This window comes from Bacillus rossius, chromosome 6 (genome assembly GCF_032445375.1).
Source record: "Bacillus rossius redtenbacheri isolate Brsri chromosome 6, Brsri_v3, whole genome shotgun sequence".
In the NCBI taxonomy this organism is placed as follows: domain Eukaryota; kingdom Metazoa; phylum Arthropoda; class Insecta; order Phasmatodea; family Bacillidae; genus Bacillus; species Bacillus rossius.
The window spans coordinates 78,203,879-78,226,148 of NC_086334.1; the positions used below are offsets into that span (position 1 = coordinate 78,203,879).

The following is a 22,270-nucleotide window of genomic DNA, read 5'->3' on the forward strand; positions in this document are numbered from 1 at the left end:
CTGTTAAGGTTTAGCTTATTACATGCATCTTCCCCTCCGTACCAGTAAAAGAAAAGGTCTCATTCTGTTTGTACTGTTTCTCTTCCAATCCTGCGGAGATCTGAAGTCTGTTCGGAACGCTAGCTGCTCCAAGGAGGTTTCAAGTGTGTGTGTGTGTATAACATGTGCAACACAAGTTACGAGTCCATAGCACGTTGGAGCAATCATGTTTGTATCGTCTTACAGGATCTTTAACAAAGCATGTAGGTGCTCATCTCACTACAGTCTAGGGTTTGCCTCAACCTCGTGACAGAGCAGCAACCTGCAGTAAGGAACTGGCCGCAAGACGGGATAGTCCAGCCTCGGCCAGGCACAATTGCGGAGCAGCCATTGCCGACGTCAGCTGCACGACAACCCCCTTAGTATCCACATACTCCTGTCCACCCCTGCCGACACAACAGGGGTCACCTGGCCCAACAGTCTGGCTACCCAGTCACACCACCACACCCCCCGGGGCAGACCACTGCCCGGCATCTTCCTTATCACCCGGCGACAGCAGCACAGTGTGTGAGCGAGCATGTCTCACCGCATCATTGAGGTGGTGCCTTCTATTTCAAGTCAAGATTTTATATTTATAGTTAATACAGATAAACTTGTAGATTTTTTCAAATGTTTAACTTTCAAGAAATGAAAAAATATATACAGTGCATACTTTTTGCATAATTAGCTGCCAAAGTTACATTTTTCACATTTTTGGGTTGCACAATTAAGGAGAATTTAATTTATTACAGAACTGAAACATTTTAGGTTTAACTGCAATGCCAATGACTACCTACTCCAAGAAATGGTTTGAATTTCTTTCAGAAAATATTAGGTAATTAATTTAACCTGGCATTTCAAAATTATCAAATTTGTTACGATTTTGACAGCCAAGAAACTTGAAATGAGTTTTTGTGATATAAATGCAAACCATATCATGAAGTAGCCAGTTGCATTGCAGTTAAACCTACAAAGTTTCAGTTCTGCATTAAATTAAATTCTCCTTATTTGTACAACCCAAAAAAGTAAAAAATGTAACTTTAGCAGCTAATTATGCAAAAAGTAAGTGCTGTATATATTTTTTTCATTTCGTGAAAGTTAAACATTTGAAAAAGTCCAAAAGTTTATCAGTGATTAATATGAATATAAAATCATGACCTGAAAAGGGAGGCACCCCCTTGTGAAACTAAGTCTTCAAGCAACTGGCCCAACACGTCTGAGCAATCCTGCACATGCTTAGTCACTCAACCAGCAAGTACAAGGTCCCTCGTTTTGATCCTAATTAAGGCATTCATCCTGTCTAATCACTGAATAGTGAGTTTGCCAGCAAGTCAGATGCACTGATCGAAAAAAGCAGCTGGAACAAATCTTGGAAAGTGTATACGATTACACAAAGTTTAATCAAAAGTGTTACATGACATTTACAACATATATTAGAGACAATATTTTTCATTATCAAACTCCTCATTAATTTTTGTGATTAAAAATGATAGAACTTTAACTTAGATTTATTAATGTATATGAGTAAAGTTTTTTTGAAAACATATACTTATAAAAGAGAATTACTTTCAAGAGAAAAGTTTCAGGTTGCACTCTTGAAATATTGACTTCCGAGGTCCCGGACTGGTGTTGAACGGCCTTCACACTACAGGACGGGAGGAAACAGTACCACCTGTGGCCGAGCATTATTGTTCCCTGATAGTCCACGGAGCAGAGCGTACCTGAGCCAAATATTATTCCCAGAATGATGGCGACACCTTCCAGCAAACCAAGCTGCTTCTTCATTCGAACTTTCTCATCGAGGTTCGTTCCTCCGGTTCTGGCGTCCGTGTTCAGCATCGGTGCATCTGACATCTGTGTGTCGCCCATCCTGCTGCACTGCCCCTCTGGTCATGTACAACAAACACTTCAGTTCAACTCATTTCACACAATTTCACTGTGCCTGAAGTTTAGAAGCACTGTCACCAGGTGTAAATCAATGAAATCAAATAAAAGAATAAGTACAGGATATAAGAAGTGCTTTAGGGGGACGATTAATAAACATGAAAACATAAAAAATTGTTTATAATTAAGTATTAGCCAACATACATATTGTAATTTTCTAACCTTGGTTTTTGTAAGTAGGCCTAGTTTTTGTTTATTTTGAAAGGTGAACCAACCTTCAAAATGATTTTATTTGGAAATTTATAGTTTAAATTATATTATATTTCCCAGCTGTAATAAGACATTAGATAATTTTCTAGAACAGCAGCTTTTGTGTTACAAAAAAAATATCAAAATGTAATATTTTTCAGTTCTACTAACCATTTTGATGGTTGTGATGAGACAGGAGGGCAAGAATGTAATATTTTCATTACCTGAAAAAGTGCTGCAATCATGTTTTTTGGTTGTGTGCATGATTGCAAGCAAAAGGGAAGATTATTTAAGGCTACTTGAATTTCAATTAATGTATTATTAGATTTAGTATCATTGCACATTTGTACTTATTGTAATATCACAAAATGTAATTTTACTGATGTTGTGGGCTGGAGGAATGAATTTTTCAAATTTAATTTGTCATTTACATATTATCTGGCATGTTTGGTAAGTGGAAGCATTGGCCTAGTGCACAGTAAATTTGACGATTTTGCATCACTGTATTTTAAGATGTAAGAATGGTTGGTGTTTCCATATCACATGATTTCAGGAATAAAATTTAACAGTATGGCTAGAAAATTCTTATTACATTGGTCACTTATGGGATTAATTTTTCTAGACAATCGCAAAAGTCTCAATTTTATGCTCACAGTGAAACACATGTATGTGCATCCGACGTGAGAGTTCATAATTTTACTACCCACATCCTGGGTATTTCATCCTGAGGGTATGACCCTACATACTTCGATCCATGGTGCCTTAACGTTTTAATTTAATACGTCAAAAATCCAGTGCGCTTTATTTTGGTGGAAAAATTGGAATTGGTAAAATGTCTTAATAAAGTAGGCAATTTTTTTTTTTAGCCATTTAAAAAAACTTGTAAATAACATTGTAATAGAGATAGAATAAATATTCTAATCAAAATATTTCTCAGTTTTAGTGATTATTACCGCACAATTTCCCCAGTCTTCGACTGAGGATAAGTTAGATTCGAATTTCAGATTCGAATCTGGAAAATTATCGGATCGTACCATAATTATCGTACACACCTTAAAACCCCAGAAATTCCTTCGTGCAACAACAGCCTAAGTCAATTCCTTAAATTAATGTGTATAAAGCAGGGAAAAAAATTATATATGCATGTTCAAGAACTTATACGTGTTAATAAAATCGTTTGAAAGACCGTAATTCAAAATAAAATAAAAAATAAATGTTAATTTAAGATAAATAATTTTCCAAATTGATATTCGAATTTGAAAACAAGCATAATTTTGATATATAAAAATTAAGCTAGACAATGGTGCAACATTCGGCTTGGTGCAGACGTTTAAGGAGACCCTTGGGTACACCACACAATCTTCAGAACTGGGGGATATGGCACCATTTTTTATTTACCAATGTAGCAGTATTCTGCTTGATACAAAAGATTAACCATTACGTCCTTAATGTCACACATATATCATTACCGGGTGACATGACACCAGTTTTTCATAAAAAAAAAATCTGAACACATATGTATAGATAAGGAAGAATATCAGGTTTGGAATTATTTTTAAATTTTAATTTAGAATGTAGCAATATTCACCTTGGTACAAAAATTAACCATAATGTCCTTAATGTCACACATATGTCATTACCGGGTGACATGACTACAGATTTTATTAAAACAAGATTATCTGAACACATATGTATAGTAAAGGAAGAATATGAAGAATGGATTTGTTTTTTAAATTTTAATTTAGAACGTAGCAATATTCTGCTTGGTACAAAAGATTAACCATAATGTTCTTAATGTCACACATATGTTATTACCGGGTGACATGACATGAGTGTGACATTAAGGACATTATGGTTAATCTTTTGTACCAAGCAGAATATTGCTACATTGTAAATTAAAAATTAAAAAAAATCCAAACTTCATATTCTTCCTTTAACTATACATATGTGTTCAGATAAACTTCTTCTATTAAAATCTGGAGTCAAGTCACCCAGTAATAACATATGTGTGATATTAAGGACATTATGGTTAATCTTTTGTACCAAGCAGAATGTTGCTACGTTCTAAATTAAAATTTAAAAAAAATCCAAACTTCATATTCTTCCTTTAACTATACATATGTGTTCAGATAATCATCTATTAAAATTTAGAGGCATGTCACCCGGTAATGACATGTATGACATTAAGGACATGTTTAATATTTTGTGCCAAGCAGAATTATGCTACGTTCTAAATTAAAATTTAAAAAAAAATCCAATTTCATATTCTTCCTTTAACTATACATATGTGCTAAGATAATCTTATTTTAATAAAATCTGGAGTCATATCACCTGTTAATGACATGTGTGACATTAAGGACATTATGGTTAATCTTTTGTACCAAGCAGAATATTGCTACGTTGGAAATTAAAATAAATCAAAACTTCATATTCTTCCTTAACTATACATATGTGTTCAGATAATCTTCTTCTATTAAAATCTGGAGTCATGTCACCCGGTAATGAAATAGGGTAGGTGGGGGCAATTGTCCGCAGGGGGCAAGTGTCCGCATCGATGTTATATTGATTTTAACAATCGATTACTCAATCAGTCTTGCCTCAGTAGGTTGTTAGTGCAACTTCCAGTTGTATCTCGAGAACTCGTGGTTAATGGTCATTCGGGAGCAGAAAAAATGAGGTAAGTCAGATATTTATATGTTTATTACAATATTTTCGTGACTTCTCTTTAAAGTTCTAGTAGAATAGAGCTACTTATTATAACTGTAGAATTTTCTGTCAAAAAGTGTTATTGATTATCTTTGAAATTAACGCTTAATGTTTATTCTTTCTTTTGTTTACAAACTAAAAAGTAGCTCATCATTTGGACATTACAAAATGGGGCAAGTCTCCTCACTTTATTTGGGGCAATTCTCTGTACTCTTCCGATTGCGGACATTTGCCCCTTGTCTGCTCCATTTTTTGCAAAACCTTTTTACTTTCCTTTTTTTTCTAACAGAGTTATAAATAGTGAAAATAAATGTAGTATTTCTATTAACTTAAAGGTTTACTTATACCCATCAAGTCTTTCACTTTAAAATTAATATCTACCTGCACATGTAACATTCGTGTACTGGCTTTAGTTAGATACATACCTATTCTAAAGATTTGTTTTGTTCCAGGAACTATGTGAGGAAGAAAAATTACAAACCCATGACAGAAGAGCAATTCAAAGTCGCTTGTTCGTTAGTTCAAAGAGGGTTCTCGGTTCGTAGAGCTGCTAAAGAAGTTGGATTCGATGAAAAGACACTACGAAATCGACTGAAGGCAAATAAAGCAAGTGGGCAATTTGGGAGGAAGAAGACATTCACCAAGGAGCTGGAGGATGCTTTGGTTAAACATTGCATTCAACTTGACAAAATGTACTTTGGTTTGACCCTTAAATCATTATGTTTTCTCCTTTATCAATATGCTGAGGAAAATGAAATTCCCCACCAATTTTCAACCGAGGCGAAATTAGCTGTAGAGACTTCACTCGGGATTTCATGAAAAGGAACAACCTGTCACTACGAGTGCCACGTAAGACAAGTGTGGCTAGAACTATGGGCTTTAATCGGGTCCAATTATCTATGTATTTTAATAATTTTGAGGCCACATTGACAAAGTTTCAATTTGGTCCAAATCAAATTTACAACATGGACGAAAGTGGGGTACAAACGGTGCCAAATAAACTTCCAAAACATGTAGCACCAACAGGGAAAAGGGATGTTTCCAAAACAGTCGCAGCTTAACAAGGTCAGACTGTTACAGCTGTCTGCGCTATGAATGCCACTGGTCATTATGTACCTCCTTTTTCATATATGCACGTAAAAGAATAAATCGTTTGCTAATCAAAGGAGGGCCTACTGGATGCGACATGGGTATAACGGATAAAGGATATATGACGACAGTCACATTTATCACATGGCTTGAGCACTTCAAAAAACATGCAAACCCAAGTGAGAACAATCCTATATTGCTGATATTGGATAGCCATGTGTCTCACACAACTCTTGAGGCTGTGATTTATGCAAAAACAAACAATATTCACCACCTGACTTTGCCATCACACAGCAGTCACAAGACACAACCACTTGATCGTAATTTTTTTGGTCCCTTGAAAAAATATTATGATGCTGCTGTTGACACTTGGGATGTTAACCACCCAGGAGAAGTTTTCAACATATCCTGTGTTGCCGAAGCTTTCAAGATAGCTTTCGAGAAGGCAGGCACTATCGAAAATGCCGTACAAGGTTTTAGAAATACAGGAATTTACCCCTTGGATGTAAATAAATTCACAGATGATGACTTTCTTCCTGCTGAAATAACAAACCAGGAACTACCACATGAAGAAGAAGAAGAAGAAGAAGAAGAAGAAGAAGAAGACTTACAGGACCCAGATAACAATAGATTGATTGCATTCAATCAACCTGATAAAATCTCAGAAGCTGCTCCTGATCCAACATCCTCTGCCTCCTTAGCACATTCATCAGAATTTGTTGCCCAACCTCCTGCTTGTATTGATAGAACTTCAGCCAAAGACAATGCTGAACAATGTCAGCATCAAGCCAAGAGCCCAGAAGAAATAATTCCTCTTCCGAAAATACTTATAAGAAGGAAACGGTCAAGAAAAGGGTTAAAATCTGTGTTGCTGACGTCAACTCCTCATAAAGAAAACATGGAAAAAGAATTGAATGCAAAGAAAAAAGAAGCAACTGAAAAGGAGAAACGTTTGATGTCAAGGAAGCAGGGTAGACAGCTCTTTCCTCCTGAAAAAAGGTATAAAAAAACAAAAAATAAAAAGACTGACACTGAGTTCTCAAGCACTTCAGAATCTGAAGGTGAAATGTCTCTTCATAACACTGACACTGACCTTGATGTGAGGTCTCTGTTTTCTGGAAGTGAGGTTGATGAAGATGAAACAGAAAACTTTGAAGAGAACAAGAACTCTGGTTCGCTATCATCGAATGACTATGCTATAGTTTATAGTTCATGGAAAAACTAAGGACTCTTTCCAACTTTATGTGGCTAAAATCCTTTCTCATAGCCACGGAGGATACGAATGTATGTTTTTCAAGCGGTATCCTAATACCTACAAATTCTCAGAAACTCCAGAAGAAGCGTTCGTTGACAAAAAAGATATCATCCTGAAACTGTCAAAACCAAATGAGAGCCACAGTGCTAGATTTCATAAAATGTTAACTTTCCCAGACGATTTGACTGTTTACTAGTCGAGAAATCAATAGATTCCTAGTCTTTAAGTTGGAAGGTAGTTTAATTTTATTATTTTTTATGTTAACAGGGTTGCCATCCAGCTGGACCTCCAAAAATAGGGTGTTTTAGGGACTGACAGAATAAGAAAAGGGACCTTTTAGGGTCTTTTTAGGGACTGAAATTTTGCGGAAACCTTAATATTTCTAGAATTTTTCATACAATTTTATGGTCGAGTACAACAAATAACACAGTATTAACTCAGCATACCAAGTAATCCAGTATATAAAACTTGAGTCCCTGTTCTGCTACAACCAAAACCACAATAGATAATGTGTTCAATACCGTCGTTAAAAGAATGGTCACCCTTCTCCCCAATGAGCAAAAATACAATGTGTGTATGTCATTCCATAATATTATACTTTATAGTTGAATTTACCTTGAAGTTTTGCGGTAAGAAATTTCAATTTCTTATTTTTCTTTTAAAGTCTTGCAATCTTCAGTGTTAGAAAATATTTAAGAAACATTTTGTCAAAAAATACTAACAAGTAATGCTAATAAATGCTGTTTTTGATTATAAATTAATTTAGGGGAAAAAACATTATATATTTTGCTCATATCCCTTTCCACCATAACTTTTATTCTCGACTTTCATAACCCCTTCAATCATTGCCTGTGCAAGACTTGCTTCTTCTTTTAAAGCAGCAATATCATTTGACTTAAGTGCCTCTTTAAGTCTTTTATTAGCTTCTGAAAATAACCTTTCAGCAGTTTTCATTTTTTTCTCTTTTTTCTCAAATCTTTCAACTTCTCTTCAGCTTGGAAAATAGACATCTTTTTTTTCTCCAACATTATAGTATGCTGCTTTTCTTCAACCTTTTTCCTCTGTTCTTCCAGTTTTTTTGCTTCCAATCCTTTTTTGCTTTCTGCTCCTCTAAATAAGCACAACATTTCTGATGAGCACACCTTGCAAGATTCAGGAGCTCTCTTGTCACAGATACCAAATGTGGCTTGTTGTCATATATTTTTAAGGCTGACTTTACAATTAACACAGCATTGAGAGTGCGTTCTGACAACAAAGACCTGTCTTCTGTTAAAATTCTCACTGAAGTTGAAAACCCTCTCTCTACATCTGAATTTCCATGTGATACTGCCAATGGAGCTTGACTACAGTTGAAACTGTTGGATACTTTGGAGACCCTAAAGCATTTTTTAATGTCATGAAATGATACCAGTATTTGTCAATTCTTACTTCACACTTGTCAATTATGTCTTGATCTGGTTCTGACTGCAATAACTTCCACTCATCAAAAAGCAGGTTTGTATTTATGTTCAATGGAAGAGTTTTGCTGATGGTAACAATATCAAGTGAACTCTGGTCTAACACTCTCTTGTTAGGCTGAAGACACTGAAAACATTTCAGTATTGGTTTAAGTAATGACGACTTTGTCATTATATGTTCTGCAACTAGATTATAAGCTATATAGAAGGTACCTGAAATAAAATGCTACAAACAACTTGTGTTATACCAAGTTGGAGCATGTGTGCCCCTCAGTTAATCTTCATTGGGGCTTAAGAATGTTATCTCCCCCATAAAATTTTAATTTGTTCACACAATATTTTTTAATAAAAACATTGAAAGAATAATAAAACAATATCAATACTGTAAAACTTACATGTAGTAAGATGCAGGAAAATGTAGCTCGACAGATGCAAAACTTTATGGATGTGTGGAAGCGTGTTGATGGCCACTGTTCATGACACATTCATAAAAAATTAAATAAATATGCTAATTTTCCAATGAATCCATTTCAAAATTAAAAAAGGGACTTTAGGGACCTATTAAAAAATAGGGACTTTTAAGGGACCTACGGAAAAATAGGGACTTTTAGGGACTTTTAGGGACCAGTGGCAACCCTGTGTTAAGTAAACTACCTACACTTTTTGACGTAGGTGATTTTCAATAAGTTTAAGTTCTTGTAATATTAGCCGATTGTTTCATCACAATAATGTTATGTTCAGAGATGGTAGTTAGATATTAAAAAAATAAGCCTTTCACAGTTTCTATTCTTTCTAGTGACTTTTATAACTACTAAAATAAAGTTTTTATGATGAGTTTTAATAGAATTCGTATTTTTACCTCCCGTTTTCCACTATTGGGGCAACTCCGCACAATCATTTGTTCGAATAAAAATTAATATTTCCCAAAATAATAACTATATTTGGCTGGAATTGTTATACAATGGTTAGTTACATCCTAATCTTTTAATTCTATACCAGAAACCTAGTAAAATCATATAACTGCTGTCCACAAATATTTAAAACCAAAAATCGCGGACAATTGCCCCCACCTACCCTATGTGTGACATTAAGGACATTATGTTTAATCTTTTGTACCAAGCAGAATATTGCTACGTTCTAAATCAAATTTTTAAAAAAAAAATCTAATCTTAATATTTTTCCTTTAATTATACATAAGTTATGTGTTCAGATAATCTTCTTCTATTAAAATCTGGAGTAATGTCACCCGGTAATGACATGTGTGACATTAAGGACGTAATGGTTAATCTTTTATACCAAGCAGAATACTGCTGCATTGGTAAAAAAAAAGGTGCCATATCCCCCAGTTCTGAAGATTGTGTGGTGTACCCAAGGGTCTCCTTAAACATCTGCACCAAGCCGAATGTTACACCATTGTCTAGTTTAATTTTTAATGTCAAAATTATGCTTGTTCCAAATTCGAATCTCAGGATGGAAAATTATTTATCTTAAATAAACTTTTATATTTTTTTTTTAATTTTATATACAGTCTTTCAAACGATTTTATTAACACGTACTTATAAGTTATTTAACATTCATATATAATTTTTTTTTCCTGCTTTATATGCATTAATTTAAGGAATTGACTTATGCTGTTGTTGCACGAAGGAATTTCTGGGATTTTAAGGTATGTACGATAATTGGACAGCATTAAGCAGAAAGGAACCAACCCTCAAAATTGACATTTTTAGGTTAAAACATTCCTTGGATGCAGAACATCACATTACACATTTTATTAAAAAGAACCAACCCATAAGTGGCTTGATAAAATTTTTATTCTACCTTGAATATTATACTGAAATGTATCTGCTCTTACAACATTCAGCTGAATGGAACCATGTTTGGTTCTGTTTAACTTAATGCAAAAAATTTCTTTATATGTTGCAGCAAAAAGAATCAGGATTAGTTGGTTCTTTTTTGTTGAATAAATGTTGGTACTACCTGTGTTCAGATGTTTGCACCAAGTGAAGTTTGTTCCTTTGTGTGAATAGTGTTTATACTTAGTTATGGTTACAGTATTATTTTATGCACCAATATATTATTATAATTACTTCAGTGTGCTACATTAATGATGTCAAGAGGAAAAATAATGACAGAATTGGCCAAGAAATTAATTGAAGGTAAGGTTCTAAAAAGTTATACCATTTACATCTATATCGACATTATAACTTTCTAGAAAATGCTCATATTATGTTAAGGTACTGTTTGTTGTAGTATAAAACAGCTGTAATTGTTTTATGCATGACATATTAAAATAATTTAATAAAAAATTAAACATTTAAATGCTAACAATATTGCAGTAAGTATAGAGGTAATATTAGTCATTAGAATAAGTTAAAACATAATGGGAATTAATTTAATCCTAATGGCTGTACCATTTTTGACATGTTAAATTGTTCAAAAGAAATATAAATGTATTTTTTTTGCATTGTTAGGTAACAATATTAGAAATACTGCCTGTTCATTGTTTCGTTTTCAGCAGAAAAATTGGATGTTCCAGAGAAAATTCTTCCTGCTGTGTTAAAACCATCTGATATTTACAGACGAAACCAAGGTCTTTTAAATGATAGAACTGAAAAACCAGCTGATTTTGAAATCACAGCAGACCTACTGCCTAATATTGACATAACACCAAAACCAACAGACCTGGTAGCAACTCCAGCCTCAGACATGCCTCAAGGAACAGAAACAGATGCTGTAGACATTTGCCCAACACCATTATTAAATTCTGTTAGTGAAGGTAAGAATACAATATTTTGGTTTATTTACACACACACTACAATCAACCTTGAAAATTTCCTTACATTTGTTTCATGTTAACATTTTCCATAAATGTTTCAGATAAACAGAATAACGAATGGCTAGCCGCATCTTGGAGTGACCATCTTCCAGATGTTCTACAAAGGGATCACCTTTCATCAATATTGGGAAATGAAGACCAACCCTCTGCAGTGGAAATGATATTACCAGTATCAGAACTTCAAAGACATACAATAGATTTTTCCACAGAGATTCTACCTGAAATACCTGATGTTCCTATTGTGCTGTACCAAGAACCCATCTCAATATGCGAAACCCCGTGCAACAATGATTCATTTGACTATTCTGTATTAGCAAACACCTCAGATAGGCCTAACATTTCAGAAATAGAATATGATAAAGCATCATATATTGGCAACAGAGAAAACACCAATAGTAATCTTTCTCTTGAATGTCCCGATGACCCTGACTGGCCGATCGTCCATGAAGAAACGGTTGATAATGAACTGACCAACCAAAACAACACAGACGTGATAGATGGTGATACGGATGGAAATGTATCACAGAAGAAAAGAAGTGGAAGAAAAAGAAAAAATGAAAATCAAACCAAAAAAATAGCCAAACAAAAGAGAAACAGCAATGAAGATTTTTATAACTACAAGGGACAACTTGTACAAAGAAAACTTTTCAGAGATTTTGAATGTAAATGTATCCGGAAATGTCACAGCCTTGTAAGTACAGCCACCAGGAATGAAGAGTTCAACAAGTTTTGGAAACTGGGAGATTATAATTCACAAAACATGTACATTGGCGCTTGTGTAAAAGAAGTTGGGAAGAAACGTCAATATACAAGCAGTACATCCAAAAGAAATTTCTCAAGAGTGTATACTATCAGAACTATACCTGTGTGCCGAGAAACATTCACAGAAACATTTCAAATCTCCAGCAAAAGGGTGAACACTGCATTATGCAAACTAAGATCAGATGACTTGCTGGACAAGCGAGGAAAAAAACAAGGTGGTTTAAACAAAGTCAGTGATAAAAAAATGGAAGAGGTTATGGCTCAGATAAACAAAATACCTCGATACAAATCCCATTATAGAAGAGCAAATACTGATGCTGAGTTTCTTCCACCAGAGATGACATTACAAAAAATGTACGATCTTTACTTGCAAGAAAAAACTGAGCAATGGGTGAATGAGGGAGGAGATGAAGAGAAAGTTATAGAATGGAATGAAGCTAATGAATATAAGAAAAAAGAAATTATTAAAGAAATAGATGCAGTCAGCTTCTCCACATATAGAAGAATATTCTTAACGAAGTTTGACTTGAAATTTAAGAGTTTGAAAAAAGATACTTGCAAGACATGTGATGCATTTGCTGCCAGATCAAGCACTGTAACTGGGAAGGAGAAAAAAGAAATTCAAGATGCTCACAACAACCACAAAGATATTTGGATGAATGCACACCTTCAGTTAAGAAAGGACACAGAAGAAGCACAACAAGACATTTCTTCTGAATGCTTAACATTTGACTTAGAGAAAACTTTACCACTTCCAAGAATACCAGCAAATAATATATTCTATAAAAGACAGTTATGGGTTTATAATGCTGGTGTTCATTCGTGTAAGACAGGAACTGGATACTGCTATGTGTGGGTTGAAAACCAAGCTGGAAGGGGAGCACAAGAAATAGGATCTTGTCTCATAAAACATATACAGAATCATGTTGGAAACAATATAAAACATCTAGTTTTATGGAATGATTCTGCTGGCGGACAAAACCGAAACATAAAGATTGTATTAATGTTGAAAGCCTGTTTGGAGGACCATCCCTCATTACAAAGTGTTACTCTGAAGTTTTTACTTTCTGGCCACAGTTTTTTGCCTAATGATGCAGACTTCAGTGACATTGAATGTGCTCTGAAGCACGTCCAAAGATTGTATCTGCCTGCTGAATATATAGAAGTCAAAATGCAGTCTCGTGATTTCTTTGGTACAGAAAAATTGGAAACAATGGTTGTCAATCGCAAAGTTACCCAAGAGAAAGAGAAAATTAACTGGCTAAACATCAGAGAAATAAAAATAATGAAGGAAGAGCCTCTAAAAATATTTACTCGAACTGATTTCCAGTCTTCGTATTCTGTAGTTGATCTCGAGAAGAAACCAACGAAAGGAAGACAAGTTCAACAGTTTAGTTACAGGAGTTGTCTTGTACCTATGTGGGTTGGTGGTAAAGATATTGCTGCTCCAAAGCTTAAGGACTTAAAATCAATAATGTCTCTAATCCCAAATGATGCCAAAGAGTTTTATCGTTCATTAACTGGAAGTAGGTCTGTGGAAGACGATATAGATGGTTTCTGCGCACCTTTGGATTTCGAAACAGAATAAAATGTGTGATTAAAAACTAAATAAAACCGTGATTACGGAACTGCATTATGTGCGATTTTGTAAAAATTTGAATTTAAAAACACAAGAAACTAATTGATTATAGAATTTTAAAAATTATTAATGTGTGTGTTTACTTTAGTATTTAGAAACGAATGTAAATCTGATATAGAGTAGAAAAATTTCTGTATTTACATGATGATGAGAGATTTAGTGTTTTAACTAATGTTTAATTCACAAACTATTCTCTGTAGTGATTTTTCAATTATTTTCTTATATTTTATTAATGAGTATTATGTTCTGTTCGGCTGCGATTGTGCACTTCCTTGGCTAGTAAATAATTCAGAGAAAGGAACCAACAACTTGGTAACTTTCTGCTTTACAAATGTAGGTTTTTATTGAATTAAAGCAGAAAGGAACCAACCCACAATATTTGACAATAACTAAATAATTATTTAATGTACCAAAATGATTTTAGTTTGTAAAAAAAATAATAAATGTATGTAATTATATGCACAAAAATGAAATATTTATGAAATTTCCTTGATTTACAGCTTACTGTTAACTTTCACTCCATTTTTCTCGAAATGGGTTTTATGTGGCTTGGTTCCTTTCTGCTTAATATGGTCCAATTATGGTACGATCCGATAATTTTTCAGATTCGAATTTAACTTATCCTCAGTTCGCCACCGCCTTAATGGCCCACCAATGGCAAGTTTCTCAGACTCCTGTAAGACTTCAAAACGTGTTATCGAGGGCAATACAGGAACGTCTGCAGTGTGCAGTGCTCATAAACACACTGGTGGACTTTTTTTTCTCGGAAAAGAAGTCAATCTAAAAATCTACCCAATACAACACGCAATTGTTTAATATTCAAACGATTTTATCCCGTACTCATTTTCTAGTGGCATTCATCATCCCAACAACAAAACTGGAGTCTGGTACAAATGTACAAATTTATTTAAGACAAACACAACTGTTTATTTAATTCGTTAACCGGCTTCGTAGAAGTCAAAACTGCAATTTCCAGAATTTATTATAAATAAGGTACTGTAATTTTCCACAATACCAAATGCTGGTGCACGTACTCAATCGTTTAACATTACACGCTTATTGCATCATCGTATCATTTCATCCCATAACCTAAAATCGTATCAAGCACAATACCACAAAAACTGTTCTGCCTTTGAAAAGATTCAGCAAAGAACTAAGTTAGTAAAATATATAAAACAGCACACTTACATCCTTTAAAGCATAAAATGGCAACAAACACGCGCTACTGAATACCTTACTACTACACACGTGGTTCAACCATAGAGTAAATAAAGTACTAGTACAGAGTGGACACTCAATGCTATTGCAGTTCTACGTTTTTTTTATTCAGAAATGCTCTAGTTGCTATACAAAAACGCAAACTTGACAAACATTAAAATGAAGTTGCAATGGCTTAAAACCGAGATAAAATACCTTCTGGAGTAAGACTTACGTTTCAAATTATAAGTAAATTTTAATTTAAATACAACATTGTTCGTAGAAAGTACAATTTGCAGTTAATATGCTTAAAACACTAATTTGAATAGTAGGGAAATTTGTAGCTTCAACTGAATGTTGGCGAGCTTGTGACTTTTTTCGTGCATGCATTAATATTTATAAAAATATGTATTTTAATTTTTTTTCCTTATAAGCAAATCATTTAACTAAATATCGGTAAACGTAACATAAAATGATTTAGGAGAGCAATATTTTTAAAACAATAAGTAAATTTCTTACCTTCGGGACAGTGTTTGCCTTAACCTCATTTCGGTTAAAAATGTTTTGTTTACGTTTCATAACATTTGTTAAAATGCATAACATGTAACATATTTTTGGATTATATTAAATTGCTGCATTTTTTAATGTCCAAGAAACAATTTCTGTTCTAGTAGAATCACGTTGATTGAAGTTAAGGTTAGGATTTTCGTAGGTACCTACCGAATTGCATTACAAATCGCAAACAAAACTAATGCATAAAAAAACGTGCAGAAGTATTTAATCATTAACACAGGCAATGTGTATTTCTGGCAAATTTAACTGCCTAAGTTGTACAATTTTCCCACAAAAACTGAAATGAAGCTGTTACCAATGGCATCAATTCTTTATGGATTAGGTGAAAGTACAAATCATTCTCGTATCTTCACTTCTTGAAGACAGGTGTATAGCAATTGTTACGGAAAAAAAAAACCTTAATTTCAACATAAAAATTTAAAGACACTTCATTTTATCGCAACCCTCACCTCGGTAATTGTTCCGTATCACGTATCCAAGTTTATCCCTTGATACTGTTGGCATGATCATGTATGATTTATCCGGTGGCACATGATGCTTGCTGTTTTAATTAATGTTAAAACAGCAAGAATCATTACCACAGGATAATGCCATTAGTAACAAGGGATAAACTTGGATACGCAATACAAAATTTTTACCCACACCTCCCTCTCGACCAAAAAATAAAATTCATACAAAACATTTAGACTAATTAAAGTATATAAGTAGCAAGTTTGAGCAGAATTTGAGACTCATTGACATTTAGAACAGTACCTAGGTATTAATGTATTGTGTGCTTGTCCTCAACGTGCGACTACACACAGCCTAAAAAGAGGAAATTCTGTAGGGCATGAAAACAAAATACTCATCACTATTTTAATTACACAAAACTTTTATTTTGTATCGTTTTAATAATTTACACATACCTAGTTTCGTCAAGCGGAAACTTAAAGTAAAATTAATTATTATTATCTCTTCTCTTGTTGTACCAGTAGTTAACACAACACGTAGCCGAATCAGGCATGTTTCATAACAGTCAACAGTGATTTATAAAGTAGTTCATGAAATCATTGATATTATTTAACGAGATTACTATTTCAACATGATTGAAACAAAATTTCCTTAGAAAGTTTTTTATTGAACCTAATATTACTTAATTCAACGCCGACGCCATTAATTATGGTGTTGTTGGTTAAACAAGTGGTTCAACATGCCAACGAAAATTTGTTTATTTTCTTTTAAGTAAATATATTATTTTCATTTCAACAATACCAATTTATGCCATAAATTTGATAAAATGTTAAAACAAATGTAATATTTATTTAATCAACGTGGTATTTTGATTATAATTTTCGTGCTCAGATGTTGGATAAAACTCTATAGCAACTGGAAAAATGTGATTGCCTTGCCCTATGAAGTGTCCCCCCCCTACACTAACACAACACATGATAGGCTTCCCAGTTTACACTCTCACCGGCAGGGGAAGCCGGGAAGCCTTCTTTTCACAGACGAGAGAGCCACACCCGAAGTTCCCCGAAGTTTATGCTCGCTTTTTTTTTCCGTACCACAACAGGTGTATTTATTTGGGGAAATATTTCGTAACGAAATGCCTAGTTTGTAAATCATTTATCTGTTTTCTGTCTTAGTTTATTAGTTTTTTAGGTGCTGACTGGCGGCGGAGTGAGTGGTCAGTGCAACCACTCACCACCAGGAGCGCTTGCGTCCCTGGTCACTAAATCCAGTACTGGACAATTAGCAAAGAGGACCACGAGTCCAAGTACCCAACCCCCGCATGGTAGACTCTTTTCTACTCTGTCCAACACTTCATCCAGACCATCCTCTGTCTCCTGTAAATTCCTACACGTAATGCATGCCAATTTGCATCCCGCATGAATGTGCCCAGGGTTTTCCCTGTGTCTATGCAGGTTTTACCTGGGCCCACCCTATCTCTAGTTATAGTCTAGATTTAAGAGTGAGGGGAGTTAGTCATGGCACCAATCGCTGCCATGGCTGGCCAATCCCCTCCTAGCACATGATGCATGCGACCCTCTCCCTGCATGGCTAATCCCAGCATGACTAGGCGTATAGGCTTCGGCCTGAGACGCACCTAGGTCCCTCCCTAACCCGGACCCCTCCAAAATACACTTAGTTTTAGTTAGGTTAGGAAAAAATATATATATATTTGGGGGAAAAAAAAAATCGCGGGCATTTATTCTCCAAATGCGCGGGTTTAACTTATAATATGTCATTCTTAAAATTAGCAAGAAGTAATTTAAAGTATTATTCAGTAAATGAAGATAAAACGGTATCTGGTGTTCTTGAATCAAAAGAAGCATATGATCGGTTTTGTGATGAACTGAAAGCTGCGGGTTATTCTTTTTCTATCATTATAAATACCGTAATTGTGATTAGTGGGGTTACTTTGTGACAAAATTGTTTTCGAGGTCTCGCAGATCGATTATTTACGCTGGTAGATCGAGTCCGGGCGTGTCAGATAGTGACACATGTAATGCTATCTAGTAGATGATCCGCGAACCTCTACCAGCTAGCATTGGAATGTGAGCCATTTCAAAGTGAATAGTTGTATGACTGCTGCTGGTTCGTATGCTGAATAATTTCATCTGTGTAGACCGAATCACTTACGCGGAGCATTCAACAGGTAGGTATTATTTGTTGAAAATTAATGTCTTGTGAGTGATTTCATGTAAAGAGATTAAGATCTGTATGATTATTTTTGAATTAGAAGGAATTTTTACAAAATGTATGTTTGTGGGGGTTATTTGTGACACCATCTGCCTGTCCCAAAGTCACCCCACGGAAATTGTTATTGATAATGCTATTATATTTGTCCTAGCCTATTTAAATATGTAGGATTAAAATTAACACAAATGTTGCTATTTAAATATTATTATTCCTTATGAATATTGAATAACTTAACATTTTGATCATTAAAATTTTTAAAAAACTAAAATGACTCATTTCAAAGATATGATTGCAATTTATAGATAACCACCACACACAGCCCTGTATCTAGTACTACCTATAACAATTAGGTATTGAAATATTACATTTAATAAATAAAATCCATTCCCGAGGAATTAAGATGTCCTAATGAAATATTAAACTGGTAAATGAAATAGGTATTTGTTTCATTATTTATATCTTATTTGTTACAGGATTTATCTCTTAAAAGTAAACACTCTACAAGGCCTTTGTAAGGCTTTTGGAATATTTCCTTCAGTCCCTCTTAGTTGTTACCTACCATTAATCATAATTAACCACAGGTGTTTGTTGTTACAGGGTGCTGGTACGAATGCCGAGGTCGTATAAAAGGAAACTGGGTGCTCGACCCTATAGAAACTACACCAATGAACACCTGGAAGAGGCTGTGAATTTAGTTAAAAGAAAAAAAAACTGTCACTGAGATAAGCTTCACAAAGGTAGGTATGCATTTATGATTAATCACTCTCAAGGTGAGGCCAGATTGTTAATTGTTCTAAATTTTAATCCCCAACATTACGATGCTTCTTTTCAGATACAAAATTCCCAAAAACACTTTGTGGCTGAGAACAAAGGGGCTGGCTACAAACATGCCAGGTGGACAACCTGTATTCACACAGGAAGAGGAACATATGTTTGTTGGACATACAATCGCCATGTCGATGTACGTATTTCCAGTCACAACTTTCGACCTCAGATGTGTTGTGAAATCATCCCTAGATAGGACAGGAAGACGAGTAAAATGCTTTACGAACATTCTTCCAGGACGGTACTGGGGGGATGCATTCATGAAACGGCACTGTGCTGTCCTGTCACAACGAACCTCAAAAAATATAAGCTATGCAAGAGCTGCTAATGACGAAGAGGTGATCAACATGTTCTTTGAAAATCTTGAATGTGAATTGGATGGCATTCCTCCACAGAACATATGGAACTTCGACGTAACAAACTTAGTCGATGATCCAGGCAGCACCAAAGTGATAACGCGACGAGGAACTAAATACCCAGAGCAAATAAGAAATGCCTCGAAAGCCTGCACTTCTTTTTATTATGGTGTGTGGTAATGCAGTAGGTGGTGGCGCCTCTGTACATCAATAATAAAGCTGATAAGTTGTGGACGACGTGGACAGAAAATTGTCTACATGGTGCACGATACAACAGAACAAAGTCGGGATGGTTCGACCAACAGTCTTTTGAGGACTGGTTTATATCATTGATGCTGCCAATCCTTAAACAAGAAGGCACTAAAGCGGTTATTGGGGACAACTTGAGTTCACATATCAATTTGTAAGTTCTGCGATTATGTGAGGCAAACAACATCAAGTTTATTGCACTTCCCCCAAACTCCACACATATACTTTAGCCATTAGATGTGGCATTCTTTCGGCCGATGAAGAGCCACTGGCGGAAAGTTCTTTCTGAGTGGAAGGAGAGTGTTGCAGGAAGTCGGTGCACATCCATTCCAAAGGATCAATTTCCGATGCTCCTAAAGAAGTTGATGGCTGCCCTTGAAACTGGAACAGCACAAAATTTGCGGGTTGGTTTCCAGAAAACAGGCATACACCCCCTTGACAAATCTCAAGTTCTCAGGAAGCTACCATCTGCAATCCTGCAGAATGATTTAACAGGCATAAGTGACATCATCGGAGACACCTCCATTCAACATCTTCAGACGAAAAGAGAAGAAACAACATCAAAGAGAACTATCAAGCGATGAAAGATGTTGAATGTTTTACCAGGCAAGAGCATTGGATCAGCTGATTTGAATGACACTGCTGCTGTTAGCAATCTGATGATGACTGATGCACCCAGTACATCTGGACAAAGAAGAAAAAACAACATAAATCTATACAACCTACAAGAAAGTCCACTCGTGAAGTTGTGGAGTCTGACGACGAAGACGAAAGTGATAGCAGTGGAGCTTTCTCCCTCCATGATTCTGACAGCAGTCTGAATTTGTCGGAAGATCAGGAGTCCAACTTGGATTTTCCTCCTGAAAACCCTTCAGCTGTTGACACAGTTGTAAATTTGCTAGCAGGTAAATATGTTATCGTAAATTTTGAGTGTGAACTATACCCTGACCAGATAACAAATGTGAAGAATGAGAGATACATGATAAGTGCCATGGCAAAGAGTGACATGTATTGGAAATGGCCATAGAAATGTGACGAAATTGAGTACTCGGTAGAAGAAATTGTACAACACATAAGTGAACCCAAGAAGGTTGGCAGCTGAGGTCTTTACAAAGTGAAGGAACTAATGTAAAATAAAAAATTGCAGATATCGTACTGTCATTAGTATCTTTTTCAGTGTTTGAAATTAAAACACAGTTTGTTTGAATTTAAAAAAGTGTCTAATAAATAGAGTAAATGTATATTATTGAATACATTTTATCAAAATAACTGTACATTTTCTTTAAGAAAATATATTGTGGGGTTACTTTGGTCCAATCTCATTTTTCCTATGTATTTACATTGCGAATAAATAGGTACTGTCACAAAGTCACCCCGTGCTGTGGGGTGAAATTGTGACAAATTTATAACTCCATATTTTTGCAACTGATAAAATAATTAATAAAACTAATACATGAACGATTTAATTACTGTTTGTATAATTTTACTAGCACACTTTTAGGTGAAAGTGCTGTTCCTTTTTATTACTGTGGTATTAAAATTTTTTGTTTTGTACCTATGTGCCACTTTTTTTTTTTTTACATAGCTCCCCCCAGCTTGCTGTGATTGTTATCAGAGAACCCAGAGCAAGAGTATTGGGAACAATCAATTTCACGGCACATTCTACCATGAAAATGAAGCCCAAAACCGAAAAGAATTATCACCTTCTTCGAACAGTGTTTTCCAACACGAAGAAGAATAATTTTCGATAGCCTAAAGCTAACGTCGGTGAAATTGTGAGGATCTCCATGCAGAAAGGCATCTTCGAGAAAGGTTTCACAACGAGTTGGAGTCCCGAACATTTCCGTGTGACCGAAGTTCGCCAATCGGAGCCTAGGAGCTACTAACTCGATGATTTGTACCACAAGACTATTTGTAGTGGCTGCTAGGCCGAAGAGATACAACCTACGATTTATCCCAAAATGTACTTGGCAGAGAAGATTTTTGAACGAAGAAATGGACGATACTAGGTTATTAATTAGTGGGTAGCAGACCAGAAATCTAGAAATGTTTGTGAATATTTGTTTTAGTACATACTCGTAGTATAGTAGTACTTGCATAAAAAAATTTTATTTGTAAAAATTTTGAGGTGTTAAATTTTTTGTACCTGTCACTTTTATGGTAATATTAAATCAATAATTCTGAAACTAATTTTTTCTATCAAGAAAGATCAAATCTAAGGACGGGAATCGATCGAGTCAATAAGAATATTAGTTGATGATTCTTTTAATGGTTTGTGCTATTTTCCTTGAATTTTTAGCTAAATTACAGATTTTCAAGATGTCAGCCAGAAGAGATGGCAGAGTTAAAGGTAATAAACAATACTGCACTCTAACAAGTTGACACCAACCATTAGTGCTCCTTAATTCGCACAGACCGCTATGGCATGTCACCGCCTCGCCACGAGTGTGTGCGACGTGATCGCACCTGGATGCAGGGTGGTGCAACGCA

At 35.0% G+C, this 22,270-nt stretch overlaps 2 protein-coding genes across 5 annotated transcripts in view; one reads left to right on the forward strand and one right to left on the reverse strand.

Annotated features, from left to right (window-relative positions):
- LOC134533327 (Y+L amino acid transporter 2) overlaps positions 1 to 16,916 on the reverse strand; it is a 125,819-nt gene extending 108,903 nt beyond the window's left edge. The window contains exons 1-2 of one of the 4 annotated variants that reach the window (XM_063370836.1): positions 16,574 to 16,916; positions 1,740 to 1,904 (exon numbers count right to left, since the gene is read on the reverse strand). In XM_063370836.1, the coding sequence (XP_063226906.1) occupies positions 1,740 to 1,887 (148 nt within the window). In that variant the 5' untranslated portion in view covers positions 1,888 to 1,904; positions 16,574 to 16,916. Of the gene's footprint in view, positions 1 to 1,739; positions 1,905 to 15,086; positions 15,469 to 16,573 lie in introns of those variants that run through there. The other 3 variants (XM_063370838.1, XM_063370835.1, XM_063370837.1) reach the window with 3 other exon arrangements.
- Positions 11,177 to 14,088, forward strand: LOC134533326 (uncharacterized). Its single transcript, XM_063370834.1, has 2 exons — positions 11,177 to 11,437; positions 11,539 to 14,088. The coding sequence occupies exons 1-2, from the start codon at positions 11,368 to 11,370 to the stop codon at positions 13,845 to 13,847; spliced, it is 2,379 nt and encodes a 792-aa protein (XP_063226904.1). The 5' UTR covers positions 11,177 to 11,367; the 3' UTR covers positions 13,848 to 14,088.
- Positions 16,917 to 22,270: the final 5,354 nt, after the last annotated feature.